The sequence below is a fragment of the Physella acuta genome, unplaced genomic scaffold (assembly GCF_028476545.2).
Source record: "Physella acuta isolate Inbredline_101_S28 unplaced genomic scaffold, ASM2847654v3 ptg000155l, whole genome shotgun sequence".
NCBI lineage: Eukaryota > Metazoa > Mollusca > Gastropoda > Physidae > Physella > Physella acuta.
In genome coordinates this window covers 238,249-253,114 of record NW_026731674.1, presented here as the reverse complement: position 1 = coordinate 253,114, position 14,866 = coordinate 238,249, and the positions used below count along the sequence as shown (strand labels likewise).

The following is a 14,866-nucleotide window of genomic DNA, read 5'->3' as shown; positions in this document are numbered from 1 at the left end:
AATGTCATGATTAGTTAAAACTCAGTGGGGTTTAGGGTTTAAGAATGGAAATGATAGGTATTGAAATAGGGTTGGGTTTAAGGTTCAAGTATTGACATGTTGTCTTCTCTGAACCACACCAGGCAGTAGCTAATGAAGCTGGGATCAACTTTCTTTATATCAAAGGTCCGGAACTGCTCAACAAGGTAAGCTGGTAGTGGCAACACTGTCACAAAGTATAGTCTGACCTGGGTAGTGGCAACACTGTCACAAACTAGTCTGACCTATCCAGAAGATTCCACATGATCTGAGTGAGTCAAACTTTTTTTGTTCCCAGTATGTGGGAGAGAGTGAAAAAAATGTCAGAGATCTGTTTAAAAGAGCAGGCAGCTTGGCGCCATGTGTCATATTCTTTGATGAGATAGATTCCATCTGCCCTCGCAGGTCTTCCAGCTCTGAGGTAGGTCAGGTCTCAACTAGCCGTGTGACTAACCATCTCTCTCTAACCGTGTGACTAACCATCTCTCTCTAACTGTGTGACTAACCATCTCTCAACTAGCCGTGTGACTAACCATCTCTCTCTAACCGTGTGACTAACCATCTCTCTCTAACTGTGTGACTAACCATCTCTCTCTAGCCGTGTGACTAATCATCTCTCTCTAGCCATGTGACTAACCATCTCTCTCTAACTGTGACTAACCATCTCTCAACTAACAGTGTGACTAACCATCTCTCTCTAACCGTGTGACTAACCATCTCTCTCTAGCCGTGTGACTAACCATCTCTCTCTAGCCGTGTGACTAACCATCTCTCTCTAGCCGTGTGACTAACCATCTCTCTCTAGCCGTGTGACTAACCATCTCTCTCTAGCCGTGTGACTAACCATCTCTCTCTACTGTAGGAGAACTCAACTAGCCGTGTGACTAACCATCTCTCTCTAGCCGTGTGACTAACCATCTCTCTCTAGCCGTGTGACTAACCATCTCTCTCTAGCCATGTGACTAACCATCTCTCTCTACTGTAGGAGAACTCAACTAGCCGTGTGACTAACCATCTCTCTCTAGCCGTGTGACTAACCATCTCTCTCTAGCCGTGTGACTAACCATCTCTCTCTACTGTAGGAGAACTCAACTAGCCGTGTGACTAACCATCTCTCTAACCGTGTGACTAACCATCTCTCTCTAGCCACGTGACTAACCATCTCTCTCTACTGTAGGAGAACTCAACTAGCCGTGTGACTAACCATCTCTCTCTAGCCGTGTGACTAACCATCTCTCTCTAGCCGTGTGACTAACCATCTCTCTCTAGCAATGTGACTAACCATCTCTCTCTACTGTAGGAGAACTCAACTAGCCGTGTGACTAACCATCTCTCTCTAGCCGTGTGACTAACCATCTCTCTCTAGCCGTGTGACTAACCATCTCTCTCTAGCCATGTGACTAACCATCTCTCTCTACTGTAGGAGAACTCAACTAGCCGTGTGACTAACCATCTCTCTCTAGCCGTGTGACTAACCATCTCTCTCTAGCCGTGTGACTAACCATCTCTCTCTACTGTAGGAGAACTCAACTAGCCGTGTGACTAACCATCTCTCTCTAGCCGTGTGACTAACCATCTCTCTCTAGCCATGTGACTAACCATCTCTCTCTACTGTAGGAGAACTCAACTAGCCGTGTGACTAACCATCTCTCTCTAGCCGTGTGACTAACCATCTCTCTCTAGCCGTGTGACTAACCATCTCTCTCTAGCCGTGTGACTAACCATCTCTCTCTAGCCGTGTGACTAACCATCTCTCTCTAGCCGTGTGACTAACCATCTCTCTCTACTGTAGGAGAACTCAACTAGCCATGTGACTAACCATCTCTCTCTAGCCGTGTGACTAACCATCTCTCTCTACTGTAGGAGAACTCAACTAGCCGTGTGACTAACCATCTCTCTCTAGCCATGTGACTAACCATCTCTCTCTAGCCATGTGACTAACCATCTCTCTCTACTGTAGGAGAACTCAACTAGCCGTGTGACTAACCATCTCTCTCTAGCCGTGTGACTAACCATCTCTCTCTAGCCGTGTGACTAACCATCTCTCTCTAGCCGTGTGACTAACCATCTCTCTCTAGCCGTGTGACTAACCATCTCTCTCTACTGTAGGAGAACTCAACTAGCCATGTGACTAACCATCTCTCTCTAGCCATGTGACTAACCATCTCTCTCTAGCCATGTGACTAACCATCTCTCTCTACTGTAGGAGAACTCAACTAGCCGTGTGACTAACCATCTCTCTCTAGCCATGTGACTAACCATCTCTCTCTAGCCGTGTGACTAACCATCTCTCTCTACTGTAGGACAACTCATCTAGCCGTGTGACTAACCATCTCTCTCTAGCCGTGTGACTAACCATCTCTCTCTACTGTAGGAGAACTCAACTAGCCGTGTGACTAACCATCTCTCTCTAGCCATGTGACTAACCATCTCTCTCTACTGTAGGAGAACTCAACTAGCCGTGTGACTAACCATCTCTCTCTAGCCATGTGACTAACCATCTCTCTCTACTGTAGGAGAACTCAACTAGCCGTGTGACTAACCATCTCTCTCTAGCCGTGTGACTAACCATCTCTCAACTAGCCGTGTGACTAACCATCTCTCTCTAGCCGTGTGACTAACCATCTCTCTCTAGCCATGTGACTAACCATCTCTCTCTACTGTAGGAGAACTCAACTAGCCGTGTGACTAACCATCTCTCTCTAGCCGTGTGACTAACCATCTCTCTCTACTGTAGGAGAACTCAACTAGCCGTGTGACTAACCATCTCTCTCTACTGTAGGAAAACTCAACTAGCCATGTGACTAACCATCTCTCTCTAGCCGTGTGACTAACCATCTCTCTCTACTGTAGGAGAACTCAACTAGCCGTGTGACTAACCATCTCTCTCTAGCCGTGTGACTAACCATCTCTCTCTAGCCGTGTGACTAACCATCTCTCTCTAGCCATGTGACTAACCATCTCTCTCTACTGTAGGAGAACTCAACTAGCCGTGTGACTAACCATCTCTCTCTAGCCGTGTGACTAACCATCTCTCTCTAGCCGTGTGACTAACCATCTCTCTCTACTGTAGGAGAACTCAACTAGCCGTGTGACTAACCATCTCTCTCTAGCCGTGTGACTAACCATCTCTCTCTAGCCGTGTGACTAACCATCTCTCTCTACTGTAGGAGAACTCAACTAGCCGTGTGACTAACCATCTCTCTCTAGCCGTGTGACTAACCATCTCTCTCTAGCCGTGTGACTAACCATCTCTCTCTACTGTAGGAGAACTCAACTAGCCGTGTGACTAACCATCTCTCTCTAGCCGTGTGACTAACCATCTCTCTCTAGCCATGTGACTAACCATCTCTCTCTAGCCGTGTGACTAACCATCTCTCTCTACTGTAGGAGAACTCAACTAGCCGTGTGACTAACCATCTCTCTCTAGCCATGTGACTAACCATCTCTCTCTACTGTAGGAGAACTCAACTAGCCGTGTGACTAACCATCTCTCTCTAGCCATGTGACTAACCATCTCTCTCTACTGTAGGAGAACTCAACTAGCCGTGTGACTAACCATCTCTCTCTAGCCGTGTGACTAACCATCTCTCTCTAGCCGTGTGACTAACCATCTCTCTCTACTGTAGGAGAACTCAACTAGCCGTGTGACTAACCATCTCTCTCTAGCCGTGTGACTAACCATCTCTCTCTACTGTAGGAGAACTCAACTAGCCGTGTGACTAACCATCTCTCTCTAGCCGTGTGACTAACCATCTCTCTCTAGCCGTGTGACTAACCATCTCTCTCTAGCCATGTGACTAACCATCTCTCTCTAGCCGTGTGACTAACCATCTCTCTCTAGCCGTGTGACTAACCATCTCTCTCTAGCCGTGTGACTAACCATCTCTCTCTAGCCGTGTGACTAACCATCTCTCTCTAGCCATGTGACTAACCATCTCTCTCTACTGTAGGAGAACTCAACTAGCCGTGTGACTAACCATCTCTCTCTAGCCATGTGACTAACCATCTCTCTCTACTGTAGGAGAACTCAACTAGCCGTGTGACTAACCATCTCTCTCTAGCCGTGTGACTAACCATCTCTCTCTAGCCGTGTGACTAACCATCTCTCTCTACTGTAGGAGAACTCAACTAGCCGTGTGACTAACCATCTCTCTCTACTGTAGGAGAACTCAACTAGCCGTGTGACTAACCATCTCTCTCTAGCCGTGTGACTAACCATCTCTCTCTACTGTAGGAGAACTCAACTAGCCGTGTGACTAACCATCTCTCTCTACTGTAGGAGAACTCAACTAGCCGTGTGACTAACCATCTCTCTCTAGCCATGTGACTAACCATCTCTCTCTACTGTAGGAGAACTCAACTAGCCGTGTGACTAACCATCTCTCTCTAGCCGTGTGACTAACCATCTCTCTCTAGCCGTGTGACTAACCATCTCTCTCTAGCCGTGTGACTAACCATCTCTCTCTAGCCGTGTGACTAACCATCTCTCTCTAGCCATGTGACTAACCATCTCTCTCTACTGTAGGAGAACTCAACTAGCCGTGTGACTAACCATCTCTCTCTAGCCGTGTGACTAACCATCTCTCTCTAGCCACGTGACTAAATATCTCTCTCTAATGTAGGAGAACTCAACTAGCCGTGTGACTAACCATCTCTCTCTAGCCATGTGACTAACCATCTCTCTCTACTGTAGGAGAACTCAACTAGCCGTGTGACTAACCATCTCTCTCTAGCCGTGTGACTAACCATCTCTCTCTAGCCATGTGACTAACCATCTCTCTCTACTGTAGGAGAACTCAACTAGCCGTGTGACTAACCATCTCTCTCTAGCCGTGTGACTAACCATCTCTCTCTAGCCGTGTGACTAACCATCTCTCTCTACTGTAGGAGAACTCAACTAGCCATGTGACTAACCATCTCTCTCTAGCCGTGTGACTAACCATCTCTCTCTAGCCGTGTGACTAACCATCTCTCTCTACTGTAGGAGAACTCAACTAGCCGTGTGACTAACCATCTCTCTCTAGCCGTGTGACTAACCATCTCTCTCTAGCCGTGTGACTAACCATCTCTCTCTACTGTAGGAGAACTCAACTAGCCGTGTGACTAACCATCTCTCTCTAGCCGTGTGACTAACCATCTCTCTCTAGCCGTGTGACTAACCATCTCTCTCTAGCCATGTGACTAACCATCTCTCTCTACTGTAGGAGAACTCAACTAGCCGTGTGACTAACCATCTCTCTCTAGCCGTGTGACTAACCATCTCTCTCTAGCCGTGTGACTAACCATCTCTCTCTACTGTAGGAGAACTCAACTAGCCGTGTGACTAACCATCTCTCTCTAGCCATGTGACTAACCATCTCTCTCTAGCCGTGTGACTAACCATCTCTCTCTACTATAGGAGAACTCAACTAGCCGTGTGACTAACCATCTCTCTCTACTGTAGGAGAACTCAACTAGCCGTGTGACTAACCATCTCTCTCTAGCCGTGTGACTAACCATCTCTCTCTAGCCGTGTGACTAACCATCTCTCTCTAGCAATGTGACTAACCATCTCTCTCTACTGTAGGAGAACTCAACTAGCCGTGTAACTAACCATCTCTCTCTAGCCGTGTGACTAACCATCTCTCTCTAGCCGTGTGACTAACCATCTCTCTCTAGCCGTGTGACTAACCATCTCTCTCTACTATAGGAGAACTCAACTAGCCGTGTGACTAACCATCTCTCTCTACTGTAGGACAACTCAACTAGCCGTGTGACTAACCATCTCTCTCTAGCCGTGTGACAACCATCTCTCTCTACTATAGGAGAACTCAACTAGCCGTGTGACTAACCATCTCTCTCTAGCCGTGTGACAACCATCTCTCTCTACTATAGGAGAACTCAACTAGCCGTGTGACTAACCATCTCTCTCTAGCCATGTGACTAACCATCTCTCTCTACTGTAGGAGAACTCAACTAGCCGTGTGACTAACCAACTACTTTTGGAGATGTCTGGCCTGGAGCAGAGGACAGAAGTCTACGTCATTGCAGCAACTAACAGACTGGGTACAATCATTTTATCAGTACAATCATTCTCATCCATACAATCATTCACATTTCTATCTATCCCAAATGATGTTTGGTGACCTCTCCTTTAAACATCTCCCCCACAATTATTTTATTTCATCTTTCTTTCCAATTTTTTATCAATCCCCCACACCCCACAATTCTATTATTTCATCTTTCCCTTGTATCCAATTTTTACAGACAGACTTGATAAAGCATTCCTGCGCCCTGGTCGGATGGATAAAATCATTTATGTGGGCCTGCCCACCCCTAATGGTAGGGTGGAGATTCTACGAGCCTTGACAAAGGTGAGCTTGATCTACATGGGTCTACATGGGTCTATAGCTGGGTCTACATGGGTGTAGACCAAAAAGGCAAACTGTAAACGACTTCACCCCTCCCTCTCTTTATTCACACATAGCTTTATAGTTTTAGGTTATCTCTTTATTCACACTTAGCTTTATAGTTTTAGGTTAGGTTTAGATGTGTGCTAGCAGGAATACAGACTTGTGGGATGTGTCTCAACTAGCTAAAGTAGGGGGCAGGAGGGATATCTGTGTAGTGCTTCAAAGTTTGATAGTCCGAATGAAACTTTAACTTTAGTTCTCTTAACATTCTATCAAATCTAATGGAATGAATTTCTGCAACCCTTGATGACACACATTGTCTCCCTTACATTATTTCCATCATTGTTTTCACCACTGTGGTTCACGTTAGTTCTAGAACCTCGAGGAAAAATAGCTGGTCAGTTCAAGGGATCTTTGTAGGTCAGCTTGTGATTCATGTTTATGTCATCAGCCTAGCTTGGCTGTGTTGTCTGTCTGTGTGTTGTCTGTCTGTGTGTTGTCTGTCTGTGTGTTGTCTGTCTGAGGTTTTCAATGAACCCGATTTATTGTACTTGAAAAATGGTCTGTTAATCAGGGATAGAAATAAAACGTTCCAGTGTATTGACCATGTGCTTCCATATCATAAAAAGTCAAAAGATTTGCAGAGAAAAAGTCGTTGAAAAGGGAGTCAGATCAAGTGATCTGCAGCTTAATGCTGAGTTGGGCTGCAAGAGTTGAACGGAATTGCTGCTACTAAGAAAGGCTCACTTTTGACAATTCTGGGCTAAACAAACATCTGCATCTACACCTGGGCTAAACAAACATCTGCATCTACACCTACAAATGAATTTAAAAAACTTGCTATGATGTGGCAAGATAATAAGTTGTTGAGTGTGTGATGAAAAAGTTATCTCATGACGTCAGTGATTTCAAACCTTCAAACTATCATGTAAGCACGCTATAATCCAGGCAAACTTACTATCAGATTATGAGATTCTGTCTCGTGCCCTGCACTAGCCTTCCCCCCTCCCTGACTAGCCAGACACTTGAATATTTTGACTAAGATGTTTTGTCAGACATCTTTCCTTACACCGAGATGTTTTGTCAGACATCTTTCCTTACACCGAGATGTTTTGTCAGACTTCTTTACACCGGTGAGTCTAATAATTAAGAATGTATTCCTGACAGAATGGAACTCGACCAAAGTTAGCCACTGATGTCGACTTAAACAAGATTGGCAGAGACAAAAGATGTGATGGCTTTTCGTAAGTTCTTTCGTCAAGTCACAAACTCACCACGTCTTTCTTTCTCTAGAGGGGCAGATCTATGGTACATTTTTCTTTCTCTAGAGGGGCAGATCTATGGTACATTTTATTTTTCTTTCTCTAGAGGGGCTGATCTATGGTACATTTTTCTTTCTCTAGAGGGGCAGATCTATGGTACATTTTTCTTTCTTTAGAGGGGCAGATCTATGGTACATTTTTCTTTCTCTAGAGGGGCAGATCTATGGTACATTTTTCTTTCTCTAGAGGGGCAGATCTATGGTACATTTTTCTTTCTCTAGAGGGGCAGATCTATGGTACATTTTATTCTTCTTTCTCTAGAGGGGCAGATCTATGGTACATTTTTCTTTCTCTAGAGGGGCAGATCTATGGTACATTTTTCTTTCTCTAGAGGGGCAGATCTATGGTACATTTTTCTTTCTCTAGAGGGGCAGATCTATGGTACATTTTTCTTTCTCTAGAGGGGCAGATCTATGGTACATTTTTCTTTCTCTAGAGGGGCAGATCTATGGTACATTTTTCTTTCTCTAGAGGGGCAGATCTATGGTACATTTTTCTTTCTCTAGAGGGGCAGATCTATGGTACATTTTTCTTTCTCTAGAGGGGCAGATCTATGGTACATTTTTCTTTCTCTAGAGGGGCAGATCTATGGTACATTTTATTTTTCTTTCTCTAGAGGGGCAGATCTATGGTACATTTTATTTTTTTCTTTAGAGGGGCAGATCTATGGTACATTTTTCTTTCTCTAGAGGGGCAGATCTATGGTACATTTTTCTTTCTCTAGAGGGGCAGATCTATGGTACATTTTTCTTTCTCTAGAGGGGCAGATCTATGGTACATTTTTCTTTCTCTAGAGGGGCAGATCTATGGTACATTTTTCTTTCTCTAGAGGGGCAGATCTATGGTACATTTTTCTTTCTCTAGAGGGGCAGATCTATGGTACATTTTTCTTTCTCTAGAGGGGCAGATCTATGGTACATTTTTCTTTCTCTAGAGGGGCAGATCTATGGTACATTTTTCTTTCTCTAGAGGGGCAGATCTATGGTACATTTTATTTTTCTTTCTCTAGAGGGGCAGATCTATGGTACATTTTTCTTTCTCTAGAGGGGCAGATCTATGGTACATTTTTCTTTCTCTAGAGGGGCAGATCTATGGTACATTTTATTTTTCTTTCTCTAGAGGGGCAGATCTATGGTACATTTTATTTTTTTCTTTAGAGGGGCAGATCTATGGTACATTTTTCTTTCTCTAGAGGGGCAGATCTATGGTACATTTTTCTTTCTTTAGAGGGGCAGATCTATGGTACATTTTTATTTTTCTTTCTTTAGAGGGGCAGATCTATGGTACATTTTATTTTTTTTCTTTAGAGGGGCAGATCTATGGTACATTTTATTTTTCTTTCTCTAGAGGGGCAGATCTATGGTACATTTTATTTTTTTCTTTAGAGGGGCAGATCTATGGTACATTTTATTTTTTTCTTTAGAGGGGCAGATCTAGGGAATTTGGTTCAGGTGGCGAGGGAAGTATGCCTGGAGCAAATCATTGAAGCCACTGCAACCTATGACGGTAGTTTTCTACCTCAGGTCAATCTGGCACATTTTGAAGTGGCTTTTGGAAAAGTCAAACCATCTGTGGATAATGAGGTTAGTGGTTGAGGGGGGAGTTTTTTTGTACCGTGGGGGGAGGGGGGGTGAGGGTAGGATGATTTGTCTCACTCTGTTGTGTTTGTATGACCAGGCCAAAAGAAATTATGAAGCTGTCAGGAAACTTCTGGAACATAAAGCAGCACAAGTACCAGATGGATTGTCTCCCATGGAGCTTGAATGATGACCAGTGGACTAAGGCTACCTTTCAGTTCAATTGTTAACAAAACCAAAAACTTTCATGTCCAATTTTATTTGTAAATAAAACAAAACTTTGACTTTAACTTCTTATTGCTTTTTTTTGTCACATGAGGATTGACTTTTCATTTCCTGGCAACCTACCAAAAAAAAAATGAATTAATCTCAAACTTTTGATTAGCTGAGTTAGAATTGAACACTCAATGTTCTTAAACCTATTGCATAATGCTCCATAACATGTAGCCAGATAGAAAAATGTCACCAGCACTAAACTAAATGAAAAAACAAATTACCTCGAGCAAACTTTTGCCGGAGCTGCAGAGCACAATGGATACCAGACGTGAAAATAAAATACTGGATGCAGACAGGACCCCAGGAGGCTGGAAATGACAGAAATTAAGGGGTATGACTATATTCAGCAGTAAAACTGCAACAGGCATTAAATTAAGGGGTATGACTATATTCAGCAGTAAAACTGCAACAGGCACTAAATTAAGGGGTATGACTATATTCAGCAGTAAAACTGCAACAGGCACTAAATTAAGAGGTATGACTATATTCAGCAGTAAAACTGCAACAGGCACTAAATTAAGGGGTATGACTATATTCAGCAGTAAAACTGCAACAGGCACTAAATTAAGAGGTATGACTATATTCAGCAGTAAAACTGCAACATGCACTAAATTAAGGGGTATGACTATATTCAGCAGTAAAACTGCAACAGGCACTAAATTAAGAGGTATGACTATATTCAGCAGTAAAACTGCAACAGGCACTAAATTAAGGGGTATGACTATATTCAGCAGTAAAACTGCAACAGGCACTAAATTAAGGGGTATGACTATATTCAGCAGTAAAACTGCAACAGGCACTAAATTAAGGGGTATGACTATATTCAGCAGTAAAACTGCAACAGGCACTAAATTAAGGGGTATGACTATATTCAGCAGTAAAACTGCAACATGCACTAAATTAAGGGGTATGACTATATTCAGCAGTAAAACTGCAACAGGCACTAAATTAAGGGGTATGACTATATTCAGCAGTAAAACTGCAACATGCACTAAATTAAGGGGTATGACTATATTCAGCAGTAAAACTGCAACATGCACTAAATTAAGGGGTATGACTATATTCAGCAGTAAAACTGCAACAGGCACTAAATTAAGGGGTATGACTATATTCAGCAGTAAAACTGCAACATGCACTAAATTAAGGGGTATGACTATATTCAGCAGTAAAACTGCAACATGCACTAAATTAAGGGGTATGACTATATTCAGCAGTAAAACTGCAACATGCACTAAATTAAGGGGTATGACTATATTCAGCAGTAAAACTGCAACAGGCACTAAATTAAGGGGTATGACTATATTCAGCAGTAAAACTGCAACATGCACTAAATTAAGGGGTATGACTATATTCAGCAGTAAAACTGCAACATGCACTAAATTAAGGGGTATGACTATATTCAGCAGTAAAACTGCAACAGGCACTAAATTAAGAGGTATGACTATACTCAGCAGTAAAACTGCAACAGGCACTAAATTAAGGGGTATGACTATATTCAGCAGTAAAACTGCAACATGCACTAAATTAAGGGGTATGACTATATTCAGCAGTAAAACTGCAACAGGCACTAAATTAAGGGGTATGACTATATTCAGCAGTAAAACTGCAACAGGCACTAAATTAAGGGGTATGACTATATTCAGCAGTAAAACTGCAACATGCACTAAATTAAGGGGTATGACTATATTCAGCAGTAAAACTGCAACATGCACTAAATTAAGGGGTATGACTATATTCAGCAGTAAAACTGCAACATGCACTAAATTAAGGGGTATGACTATATTCAGCAGTAAAACTGCAACAGGCACTAAATTAAGGGGTATGACTATATTCAGCAGTAAAACTGCAACATGCACTAAATTAAGGGGTATGACTATATTCAGCAGTAAAACTGCAACATGCACTAAATTAAGGGGTATGACTATATTCAGCAGTAAAACTGCAACAGGCACTAAATTAAGAGGTATGACTATACTCAGCAGTAAAACTGCAACAGGCACTAAATTAAGGGGTATGACTATATTCAGCAGTAAAACTGCAACAGGCACTAAATTAAGAGGTATGACTATACTCAGCAGTAAAACTGCAACAGGCACTAAATTAAGAGGTATGACTATACTCAGCAGTAAAACTGCAACAGGCAGACAGCAACAACAATCTTTGAATCAGACGCGCCCTCCGGCAGCGGCCCATTTGGCTATCTTGTGAGCACTGTGGTGCTTACGTTCATTTTAAAGAGCACCCTACAATATTTACATGTTGGAACACAACATTGGATGATTAAACCGAGCCAGGTGACCTATGCCGCGCCCGTGCAGCGGAACCGGGGACTCACAATAACTCCCCTCTACACCCAAGACACCTGTGTCGTCGCCAAAGTGTGTTCTACCTCACTAGTACAGAGAGTGATTAACGTACACTCTGAGACCATGGCAACTTGTGGGTACGGGCACGCTAGTACATAATATATACAATCATCAAAAATTAGTTATGAAAAAAATTATAAAAACATAATAAAGGAGAATATAAAGAAATAAACTGATTTTATAATGTGTATATTCTTTGGAAGTCAGCCTGAAGTAGTGTGGGGTTGGGTGTAGCACCTGTGGTAGTGTGGGGTTGGGTGTAGCACCTGTGGTAGTGTGGGGTTGGGTGTAGCACCTGTAGTAGTGTGGGGTTGGGTGTAGCACCTGTGGTAGTGTGGGGTTGGATGTAGCACTTGTGGTAGTGTGGGGTTGGGTGTAGCACCTGTGGTAGTGTGGGGTTGGGTGTAGCACCTGTGGTAGTGTGGGGTTGGGTGTAGCACCTGTGGTAGTGTGGGGTTGGGTGTAGCACCTGTGGTAGTGTGGGGTTGGATGTAGCACTTGTGGTAGTGTGGGGTTGGGTGTAGCACCTGTGGTAGTGTGGGGTTGGGTGTAGCACCTGTGGTAGTGTGGGGTTGGGTGTAGCACCTGTGGTAGTGTGGGGTTGGGTGTAGCACCTGTGGTAATGTGGGGTTGGGTGTAGCACCTGTGGTAGTGTGGGGTTGGATGTAGCACCTGTGGTAGTGTGGGGTTGGATGTAGCACCTGTGGTAGTGTGGGGTTGGATGTAGCACCTGTGGGGGTTGGGTGTAGCACCTGTGGTAGTGTGGGGTTGGATGTAGCACCTGTGGTAGTGTGGGGTTGGATGTAGCACCTGTGGTAGTGTGGGGTTGGGTGTAGCACCTGTGGGGGTTGGGTGTAGCACCTGTGGTAGTGTGGGGTTGGGTGTAGCACCTGTGGTAGTGTGGGGTTGGGTGTAGCACCTGTGGGGGTTGGGTGTAGCACCTGTGGTAGTGTGGGGTTGGATGTAGCACCTGTGGGGGTTGGGTGTAGCACCTGTGGTAGTGTGGGGTTGGGTGTAGCACCTGTGGTAGTGTGGGGTTGGATGTAGCACCTGTGGTAGTGTGGGGTTGGGTGTAGCACCTGTGGTAGTGTGGGGTTGGGTGTAGCACCTGTGGGGGTTGGGTGTAGCACCTGTGGTAGTGTGAGGTTGGGTGTAGCACCTGTGGTAGTGTGGGGTTGGGTGTAGCACCTGTGGGGGTTGGGTGTAGCACCTGTGGTAGTGTGGGGTTGGGTGTAGCACCTGTGGTAGTGTGGGGTTGGGTGTAGCACCTGTGGTAGTGTGGGGTTGGATGTAGCACCTGTGGTAGTGTGGGGTTGGGTGCAGCACCTGTGGGGGTTGGGTGTAGCACCTGTGGTAGTGTGGGGTTGGATGTAGCACTTGTGGTAGTGTGGGGTTGGGTGTAGCACCTGTGGTAGTGTGGGGTTGGGTGTAGCACCTGTGGTAGTGTGGGGTTGGGTGTAGCACCTGTGGTAGTGTGGGGTTGGGTGTAGCACCTGTGGTAGTGTGGGGTTGGATGTAGCACCTGTGGTAGTGTGGGGTTGGATGTAGCACCTGTGGTAGTGTGGGGTTGGGTGTAGCACCTGTGGTAGTGTGGGGTTGGGTGTAGCACCTGTGGTAGTGTGGGGTTGGGTGTAGCACCTGTGGTAGTGTGGGGTTGGATGTAGCACCTGTGGTAGTGTGGGGTTGGATGTAGCACTTGTGGTAGTGTGGGGTTGGGTGTAGCACCTGTGGTAGTGTGGGGTTGGGTGTAGCACCTGTGGTAGTGTGGGGTTGGGTGTAGCACCTGTGGTAGTGTGGGGTTGGGTGTAGCACCTGTGGTAGTGTGGGGTTGGGTGTAGCACCTGTGGTAGTGTGGGGTTGGATGTAGCACCTGTGGTAGTGTGGGGTTGGATGTAGCACCTGTGGTAGTGTGGGGTTGGGTGTAGCACCTGTGGGGGTTGGGTGTAGCACCTGTGGTAGTGTGGGGTTGGGTGTAGCACCTGTGGTAGTGTGGGGTTGGGTGTAGCACCTGTGGGGGTTGGGTGTAGCACCTGTGGTAGTGTGGGGTTGGGTGTAGCACCTGTGGTAGTGTGGGGTTGGATGTAGCACCTGTGGTAGTGTGGGGTTGGATGTAGCACCTGTGGTAGTGTGGGGTTGGGTGTAGCACCTGTGGTAGTGTGGGGTTGGGTGTAGCACCTGTGGTAGTGTGGGGTTGGGTGTAGCACCTGTGGTAGTGTGGGGTTGGATGTAGCACCTGTGGTAGTGTTGGGTTGGGTGTAGCACCTGTGGTAGTGTGGGGGTGGATGTAGCACCTGTGGTAGTGTGGGGTTGGATGTAGCACCTGTGGTAGTGTGGGGTTGGATGTAGCACCTGTGGTAGTGTGGGGTTGGATGTAGCACCTGTGGGGGTTGGGTGTAGCACCTGTGGTAGTGTGGGGTTGGATGTAGCACCTGTGGTAGTGTGGGGTTGGGTGTAGCACCTATGATAGTGTGGGGTTGGGTGTAGCACCTGTGGTAGTGTGGGGTTGGGTGTAGCACCTGTGGTAGTGTGGGGTTGGGTGTAGCACCTGTGGGGTTGGGTGTAGCACCTGTGGAAGTGTGGGGTTTGATGTAGCACCTGTGGTAGTGTGGGGTTGGGTGTAGCACCTGTAGTAGTGTGGGGTTGGGTGTAGCACCTGTGGTAGTGTGGGGTTGGATGTAGCACTTGTGGTAGTGTGGGGTTGGGTGTAGCACCTGTGGTAGTGTGGGGTTGGGTGTAGCACCTGTGGTAGTGTGGGGTTGGGTGTAGCACCTGTGGTAGTGTGGGGTTGGGTGTAGCACCTGTGGTAGTGTGGGGTTGGATGTAGCACTTGTGGTAGTGTGGGGTTGGGTGTAGCACCTGTGGTAGTGTGGGGTTGGGTGTAGCACCTGTGGTAGTGTGGGGTTGGGTGTAGC

At 45.5% G+C, this 14,866-nt stretch overlaps 2 protein-coding genes across 13 annotated transcripts in view; one reads left to right on the top strand and one right to left on the bottom strand.

Annotated features, from left to right (window-relative positions):
- LOC131935717 (nuclear valosin-containing protein-like) overlaps window positions 1–9,602 on the top strand; it is an 88,734-nt gene extending 79,132 nt beyond the window's left edge. For all 3 annotated transcript variants that reach the window (XM_059292288.1, XM_059292289.1, XM_059292291.1), the window contains exons 18-24: window positions 123–185; window positions 317–439; window positions 5,967–6,066; window positions 6,268–6,374; window positions 7,581–7,657; window positions 9,159–9,318; window positions 9,413–9,602. In XM_059292288.1, coding sequence (XP_059148271.1) covers window positions 123–185; window positions 317–439; window positions 5,967–6,066; window positions 6,268–6,374; window positions 7,581–7,657; window positions 9,159–9,318; window positions 9,413–9,502 — 720 coding nt within the window. In that variant the 3' untranslated portion in view covers window positions 9,503–9,602. The remainder of the gene's footprint in view (window positions 1–122; window positions 186–316; window positions 440–5,966; window positions 6,067–6,267; window positions 6,375–7,580; window positions 7,658–9,158; window positions 9,319–9,412) is intronic.
- The window catches only part of LOC131935718 (protein-cysteine N-palmitoyltransferase HHAT), a 57,721-nt gene continuing 52,410 nt past the window's right edge, over window positions 9,556–14,866 (bottom strand). For all 10 annotated transcript variants that reach the window (XM_059292294.1, XM_059292298.1, XM_059292292.1 and 7 more), the window contains 2 exons: window positions 9,810–9,896; window positions 9,556–9,656 (listed from right to left, as the gene is read on the bottom strand). In XM_059292294.1, the coding sequence (XP_059148277.1) occupies window positions 9,607–9,656; window positions 9,810–9,896 (137 nt within the window). In that variant the 3' untranslated portion in view covers window positions 9,556–9,606. The remainder of the gene's footprint in view (window positions 9,657–9,809; window positions 9,897–14,866) is intronic.